The 9,036-nt window shown below is 40.5% G+C and overlaps 1 protein-coding gene across 1 annotated transcript in view; it reads right to left on the bottom strand.

Moving 5' to 3' along the window:
* Positions 1–9,036, bottom strand: part of LOC143289344 (dynein axonemal heavy chain 2-like) — a 152,572-nt gene that overhangs the window by 123,796 nt on the left and 19,740 nt on the right. Inside the window, exons 9-12 of the mRNA XM_076598345.1 lie at positions 5,862–6,044; positions 3,954–4,088; positions 2,035–2,114; positions 895–1,041 (exon numbers count right to left, since the gene is read on the bottom strand). Of these exons, the coding sequence (XP_076454460.1) occupies positions 895–1,041; positions 2,035–2,114; positions 3,954–4,088; positions 5,862–6,044 (545 nt within the window). The remainder of the gene's footprint in view (positions 1–894; positions 1,042–2,034; positions 2,115–3,953; positions 4,089–5,861; positions 6,045–9,036) is intronic.

Below are 9,036 nucleotides of genomic sequence, written 5' to 3'. Positions count from 1 at the left end.
TGTGCAGACCTGCTAGTGCCCTAACCCCCATCATGTGTATACGCACATTAAAGATCCTGTAATCCATGTCAGCGTTCAGTAGGTTATGGAAACAACAACATACCCAGCATGCACCCCCCACCCCCACCCCCCAATGACACAGGAAACAAATGATTTATGATGAGTGCCCAGTGGCAGCCGTCAGTCGGCTCTACCCAGGTAGGCAGCCTGTTGTGCAAATGACACCGTGCTTGTAAGGCGCTTAGAGCTTGGTCTCCGACCGAGGATAGGTGCTATATAAGTATCCATATCAATCAATCAGTCAATCAGTCACTCAATCATGGTCATGGTTTAGCACTTTCCCTCAAAGTTTTCAGACGGTTAATACTCAGCTTCTGTTTTTAATCCTGCAAGATGTGGACTTTGTAGACGACCTGACACTGGTCACCCACACTCATCATCACATGCAAGAGAACACAACCTGTCTCAGCAAACAGAACTGAAGATGAGCCAGGAGAAAACAGAGCTGTATCACTCAACATTCTAAACCATTCACCAATCCAAGTAAATGGGACACACCTACCGACAACTGAAGAGTTTTTGTACCTGGGCAGCACTGTCAAGACCTGATGGATGAGCTGGCAGCAACACCATGAGCCGTGTCACCAAGGCTAGAGTAACCTTCAGAATGCTGAACAACGTATGTAGATCCCCCCCCCCATTGCAGCACCAAAACCGAGCAGAGTTGTGTACTTTCCACACAGCTCTATGGCTGTGAATGCTGGAAGATGACTGAGAGTGACCCTGAAGACCACCTGGTGTACCATTCAGAGACTGGGCCCAAAACAGACAAGAGTGGCAGATCTTCCTTGCTGCCCTCTTGCTGCCTAAAGACTGTCCAAAGTATTGACTCACCTGTTGTGGTCCCGTACAATCAGCAAGACCATCTCCCGCAACCGGCGTAGTTTGTCAAAGCTGCGGTAGACACTGGCCACGAAGTGCGGGCACTCAAAAGACAGCCTCTTCCAGTACTGCACCTCTTGAAACAGCTTCAGGATTGGACTGTCAAAAAAATGACACACTGAACCAGTAAACAGATGACGGAAAAAGGTGCCTACATATATGCCTAGAATACTTAAAATTCATGCAGGCACCTACAACTAATATGATGCGATCCAAAACTTCTAATCAGGGTGACGAACTTGATAAAATAGCAACCCGAACCTGATAAAAAACAAAGAAACATTTTTTTTAAAAATTACTTGTAAAGATAAATCATAAACATAAAAACTGTGACAAAGTGGTAATCAAAAAAAAAAACCAAAAAAAACAAATAATAGGACTCTGATTTGCATGAGTATCTCAGAGATACATTCCTCAAAAACAAACATTCAGAACTGCGTTTCATTTACAGCACATGCCATGTTAACATAAAATACAAAATATACCATTTTTTAACTGTTTAACATCAGCAGGTATCTATCCACTCTGATATGCAGGTTTCTTGCCATGTCAGAACGGTAGAGTGGTGGCCTAATGGTAATGTGCCCGACTAGGAAGCAAGTGTCCTTGGGTTCCAGCCCCATATACAGACCAGGATTTTTTTTTTTTAGAGTTCTAGTGTGGGTGCTAGTCTTTCAGATGAGACAATATAGACTAACGCCCCCACATGCTGCATGCACTTAGCACATGTAACAGAATCAACAACTACAAAAGGTTTGTCCCTGGCAAAGTTCTGCAGAAAAATCCACTTTGATAGTAAAACAAATACAACTGCAGACCCCCCCCCCCCCAAAAAAAAAAGAAAAAAAACTGAAAGAAAAATATATGGTAGGCACTGCACTGTGGCAACAAGCTCTTCCTGGGGAGAGCAGCCCAAATTTGACACAAAGAAATCAGGTAAGACAAAGAGTAACACAATACAATTTAAATGTGTACTCTTTTCCCATGTTAACCCCCCCTCCCCCATTTCCCCACCCCCCACCCACCCACGCCCCTGCCCCCATCCCAATCCATTTCTCCCACTATGTCCCCAACCTCATCCACTCAACTGACCCTTTGAGGTTGACGTCGATCATGTGTGGGTTCACTTTGCTGATCGCCATTATGGGACACTCCAGCAGTTTGTGTGTGTCCTGTCGATAAATGTCATCACTGACTCTCACATCTCAGGTTTCAGTTTCACTGAATACCAGCTTCACTTAAAAAAAAAAAAAAAAACAATTGCAAAATCTAAGTTTAGAAAAAAGATCTCTCTCTCTCTCTTTCTCCATATATATATATATATATATATATATATATACATACATACATACACACACACACACATACATATATATATATATATATATATATATATACATATATATATATATGTATACATATATGATTTATAACAGGTAAAACTGATAAAGGAGTCTCACAAACAAAAGTTGTCCCAAATTTTCAGCTTTATTACCTCGATGACTGTGTTTAAAGGCACTTTAAAATGTAGTATAAAATTAAAACTTTACTAAAATCTAGAATAACAGTGGACAGACCAGTACACGCACAGGCATATACAGCAGTTCACAGCAATGATATATTTGTATTGCATCTGTTTTGGATCACCATGCATAAGGTGCACACATCAATTATCTGATAGCTTTTTTATTGTTGCTTTTATCTTTTTTTTATATGCTTTAACAATATATTTCATCTTGCTTTTCAGGCTTTTCTTAATATCAGTTTTCATAAACAGATTTTGGAATCATTGGATCATCCCCACCTTGAGACAGCAAACAGCACTTAACATTTTTTTTTGTTTTGAAGAATCCTGCAGTCACTTTTGTCTTCTTCTTCCCTGTCAGAGGTTTATCTTGATCACTTACCATGGGGGATAGTTTTCTGCCAATGCCAAGATATCTACTGAGTCCAAAGACGACAATACTGCTGACATTCACTGGTCTGTGTATTTTAATGCTGTGTACATGTATCCACACCAAAAAATTCAGGCACAGTCTGTGTGTGTGTGTGTGTGTGTGTGTGTGTGTGTGTGTGTGTGTGTGTGTGTGTGTGAGTGTTATGAAATGTATTTCATTTTAATCTAAACCTTTCATTTTAATCTAAGCCTTATCTACTTGATAACCTTTATTGTTTCATTTATTCTTGAAATGTGCTTTTTTTAAATGTTTATATATGAAAACATTAGATGTTTTTCTTTGACACAGAGCTGTTAAAATGTTTTCAAAGCATGTTTATATTCAACTGGATGATGTAAGGTGCTTTGAGCAGCACTGGTACTGGATACTGTGCCATAGAAAAAAATATGTATTACTGTTATTATTATTATAAGCAGGTTTGTGAGCAGGCAAGAAAATTCCCCACCCCTTCACTCAGCAAGTGTAGTCAGAAACCCCCAAACCCCAGACCTGCTGGAAAGAATTCTGATACAAATACTGTTCAGCTATCACATCTGTGTCATGCATGTCAGCCTGTATCCTACAGACACAGACTCTTGTTTTCCCAGCAATAAAACTGTTTTCCCAGACACCACCTAGGGGGGGAAAAAAACATAATGAAGGCATGTGGAGGTCAGCTTTGGGCAACCAGTCCAAGAGCAAAACATAAACACAAAGACATTCAAAACGCAGTTTAATCTTGAGACTAGGTTCACGCTGCAAAGTATTTTAGTAGGTATAATGCTTCAGTTACAAGAACTGTACTTACAGACTCACAGTTCACCCATGGGACATACCAAACAAGGAATAACTTCTCCATGTTAGGAGCCATTCAACAGTAAGCTAAATCTGAACTGGATTTTACATGCACAGGTTCAACAGCAAGTAAATTTGAATCTTTACAAGCATACAGGTTTGTCAACTGATGGAAGTTTTACGCAATGTGGTGAAGATTTTTACAGCATGCAAACTTGAACAAACTGTTCAGACTGCCTTTGCTATTAGTATTATAGCAAGCATTGAAAGCATACCCACCTTGTCAACGGTGACGGTCCAGTCGTAGTTACCCTTACGAATGTAGTCCTCCAGAGCCACCATTATTTGGGAAAACTCGTGGCGAATATCATCAATGTTGGGAACAGTAGGGAGAAAAAAGGCTTTATCTAGGTCCTACACACACATACACACACACACAAACACACACACACACACATACACACTCACACACACACACATAAACACACACACACACACACATAAACATGCACATAAATACAAACACATGAAAACACACATATACACACATACACATACATAAATACACACACACATATACACACACACAAACACAAACACACACATGCACACACACACACACACACACACATAACTGAATTAATTAATAGAATAACTAAGTGAAGCAAATCTATTCAACATTGCAGTCATTGTTCCCTAACCGTAGGTAAGTGTAACAGCAAGATAAATGACATTTTTTTAAAAATTATGAACACATCATGCCATCTGAGCGTAGTCTCCATATTGACTGCTGCTGCTCCATTACCCTCAGAGAAAATGACAATCAAATTCAGCTTTTCAGCCTTCCTCTAGGTTATTGCTAAGTTCAACTGCTTGTATGTATGTATGTGAACAGATAAAAGGTTGCTTGTGTGGGGGTGGGGGGAGGAGGGAGAGGTGAAAGGGGATGGGAGACAACAACATAGGGAAGAAATCATACCTATCCGTTAAAGCCAGTCAACATATACATACACACAAACACAAAACTCTCATGCCCAAAGCGTACATACATTCCTGCTCTCATATGTGTGCACGCATCAACACATACACACAGAGACACATACACACACAAACACACACATTAACACACACAGACACCCATGCACACCAGATGTTGGCCAATATACACAAACAAAAACACAAAGACCAGCTTAACATCCAAAGCATAACACACACACACACACACGCACGTGCGCACGCGCGCCTGCACAGCAGTCTGCCAGCTTTCGGTTACACAAACACACACACACACACACACACACACGCACGCGCATTTTACATCTTTTAAGCTTGAAAGGAACACATATTACATTTTGCTGGATTCCTTCACATTTTGGTATTCTATACAATGAATGGGATGACAGGGCTGCAAGAAAAGGTGCAAAAAACAAACAGGGGACCATAGAACTTTATGTGCCTCTGTCTGTACAAGAGGGTTATCAAATCCTAGAAAAAACATCGTGGAACAAAGTCAGAGAATTATACCAGGAAAACGGCAAAACTTTTAACCATAGTGTAATTAATGTTCAACAACCGGGAACTAACAATCAGTCAAATACTTACAGTGATTCAATAAGATTAAGGCAGATTCATACATTATCAAACAGGATAAAACTGAACGCTTTTATAACCAAGTTCAGCAAAGATGTCAGATGCATATGTGGAGAACATATATCTAGCAACCATATAATATTCGAATGTCAGAATCTAAAATGCTTTTTGCCAGACTTCACCAAAAGTTCTTTTGAATGTGTTATTAACAATTCCAATATGTTATTTGTTGTTGCAGAAGGTTTGCTGCGTAGTCCAATAGGATATCTGTCATAGTTGTTTGATGTTGGCGTTTATAACGTTTCCATTTTCCCTAGCGTTGTCTCTCTCTATTCACCTTCCACACATACACACACTTTTACCCCCCACCTCCCTCCCACAACCCATACCCCCACAGGGTTTTTTTTGTTTTGTTTTTTTTCCGTCTAAGATCACTTCAAGTGGAAAGACGTTAAACTGAAGATTACTATACACACGCACGCACGCACACACGCATGCACGCACGCGCACACACACACACATACGCACACACACAGAGGAAAAGCAGCAGTAGATAATCATCACACAAGTAACAAATCAGAACCACAACACCATTACCATCATCTGTTTCTCCAGTCTCTTGCGCAGAAATCTGGCCCAGTGGCCTGACCCAGCGTACTTGGGATAAGCAAAGGTCAGAGGCTTGGCTTTCTGGGCAATCACAGCCTTCACTGCATTCATCTCCCCAACAAACAGGGCGTACACATCTACCGTCTTCTTTTCCAGACACCGCCGCAACAGCTGGAACACCGAACAGCATAGGATTGCGTGTGCTCATGAGCAAGTGAGTATACAATGCGTGTGAGTGCACAAGCGCACGCATGCATGTGTGTGTGTGTGTGTGTAGGTGCAAGCATACGAGTTTGTGTGGTGCAAACGGGTGTGCACAAATACATTCCTGCATGTGTGTGTGTGTGTGTGTGTGTGTGTGTGTGTGTGTGTGTGTGCGTCTGTGTGTGTACAAGTTTGCATGAAATACAGTGCATATGTGTATGTACATGTGTATGCATGTAATTGTGTCTGTGCATGTGTTTGTGTGTGTTCACATTTGTAATTGGGTGGTAAGGTGGTGTTTGTGAAGGCGAAAACAGGTAGAAGATTTTAGCAGAAGAGAGCCGCAGCCAGGCAAGGTAGACTCGGGAAGGCAGTGTGCTGGTTTTCTTCTTTTATTTTCTCATTCTTCCAGGCCAGGAGAGTTCTGCCTTTGTCTGGCACTCGCTCACTCCTTGTATTCAGTTCCACAGAAACGCAAAGCCAGCTCCGTGAAGCGACTCATGAAACCAGCCCTCCGCAAGCCTTAAGGGGCCAAACTTGTGTTTTTTTGAGACTTTGACCAAATTTAGTGGCATTTGACTTTCGGCTCGGGGAACTAACATAGATATATATTACCTATCACACAAAACTGCAAGAGACGAGCATTTTCCTAAGCTAAACCATTTTCTACAAAAATAATGTAGTTAAAAACTGTAAACAAAAAGAGTCACTGAATAAACCAGCTTTTAACAAGTTCATGTATCATTTCTGTACAACAATCAATACGTCACGATATGTAATATAACTGTAACAGTTAATTAACTGAAAATCCTGAATTTCCAACCATATAAAAATTATCTTTAAACTCTGCTTCTAGAGTAAACATTTTTTGTCAATATTCAAGAGAAAACTCAACGGACAGCTCCCATGTTGGCACTGCTTGGAGGTGCTTTTGGCACTAGTGATCGGCAATGAAATACTTCGTTTAAACCAACTACAACCCAATTATACATGTATGATATGAATCAGATTGATAACAGAAATACAAACATCTGCGAAACATGCTATAAAAATGTCTATTGTAAAAACATCTTTTGCTCAAATCGGCACTGACAAATTCCAATGGCTTGAAGAGGAGATAGTTTTGTAGGACCGAAATGCTGTCAGACATTTCGTACCATCGCATGCCTATAACTTAGGTGCACACAAAAAGCGATACACGAGAAGAAAGATTAATCATTTACTTTTTTTTTTTAATGCACATTCTAAATCCCACAGCAACTATATTGATCTATATGAAACGAAGGTATTTTGTATGTTTTAACTGGGTGGATTTCGAGGATCACGCCAAAATTCCTTCACATAAATATTAATTCAAAAGAGTTGTAGGCTTTCTGGCTTAATGATATCATTACCGCTATGAATTATGATCTTTCTGAAGTTCAATAACATAAAAACTATAATCTCATCTATTAGGAAGTGTTTATAATTTAACAAATTGATGAAAAATCATACGGCTCCCTATGAAGGGAGATAACTTGTGAACTGATTTACCAACTTCCTCATTAACCTTCGGCGAGTCACAAAAGTCGTCTGCCAAGCTGGCTCAATGAAGATTGTAGCCAACCCGGCTACATCCCCCCCCCACCCCCACTCTGTTACAACCAGCGTCCTCGCTGGCACTTTTCATGACTACATAAAAAGGGGCCTAAAGCATGCACTAATACACCCATTCAAACCAACAAACATACAAAACATTATCTTAAGTGCAAGTCCCAAGACAGTTGCAAGAGTCAGGAAAATGCAAAATCAATTAAAGCCTCAAACATTAATCAATAACCCTCAAGGAACATTATCTTAACGTGAACCCTCAAAGTCAGATTTTTACAGAATGTACAACCCACGGTAGGGCAAAACGGTTAGCCCACAATTCTTCAGGAGCATCATTTTAAATGTAGCCCTTAACCCCTTCACTGCTAGTACGTTTTGCTATAGCCTATGCTGAGAAAATTTTCAGAAAAACACGCCAATGATTTTAATTTGCTTATATTTCAAAAAGTACTGAAGATAAGTGCATAAAAGTATATATCAAATGAAAGGAAAAAGAACCAAGATTTTGTTTGTAATACTTACATGTTCAAATAATGAGTAAATCTGACAGAAAAAATCCATAAAATGCATTAATAAAAAAATTGGGACTGTCATTCCATCACGTATGTGCTACAATATCAACCAGGTTATCAACCAGTCTATCTTGTGATTGTTGTGATCAACCACACACACTGTCAAGGCTGAGCAACAGTGTCCAGGTCCATAAGACTCCAACACAGTCCACACAAACAATGAAAAGGGTGTACTCACCCAGGATCTATCGCCAGTAAAAACGCTGTGTGTGGTACTTGCAGAAACAGTCTTCAAGACACAGTGCTGGTTTGCTGGGGCAGTCTGGGCAGTAGAACCTCACATCCTTTCTTTGTCCTTTCTTCCAGCAGACTCTGCACCTCCTTTGTGGCCAGGACTTCTGTGGGGTAGGTGGGATGACATCAATGAAGTGTTGTCCACACAGACGAACAGCGTGGTCATCTGTAGCAGTGTTTGGGTCTTGGTCACCAAAAATCATGGCACTAATTACATCCTTCTGGAAGTCCAGGAATGTACTGCTGTTGTCTGCTTTTTTTTGTAGAGGGTGTGTGCATTCAGCATGGCAATTTGTAGAAAATGCACACACAGATATTTGTACCACTTCAGGGTTTTCCTTGTGGCATCATAGGGCTACAGCTGTTGGTCATGATGGTCCATGGCACCCATGTTTTTTGTTGTAATCCAGAAATGCTGGAGGTTTGTTTACTGCCCTTTGGTCTTGCTGCTGCTGGTCTTCAGCTGTAGGTTTGTGGCAAGCTGTCAACTCCAGATGGTCCAGGACGAACATCATGATCATCACCATGCTGCATACCTGAAACACATTGCCTAAAAGACTAAG

Source organism: Babylonia areolata, chromosome 13 (assembly GCF_041734735.1).
Source record: "Babylonia areolata isolate BAREFJ2019XMU chromosome 13, ASM4173473v1, whole genome shotgun sequence".
Lineage (NCBI taxonomy): Eukaryota > Metazoa > Mollusca > Gastropoda > Neogastropoda > Buccinidae > Babylonia > Babylonia areolata.
Note: the sequence above shows the minus strand (reverse complement) of the source record. Positions and strands in the feature narration are given on the sequence as shown.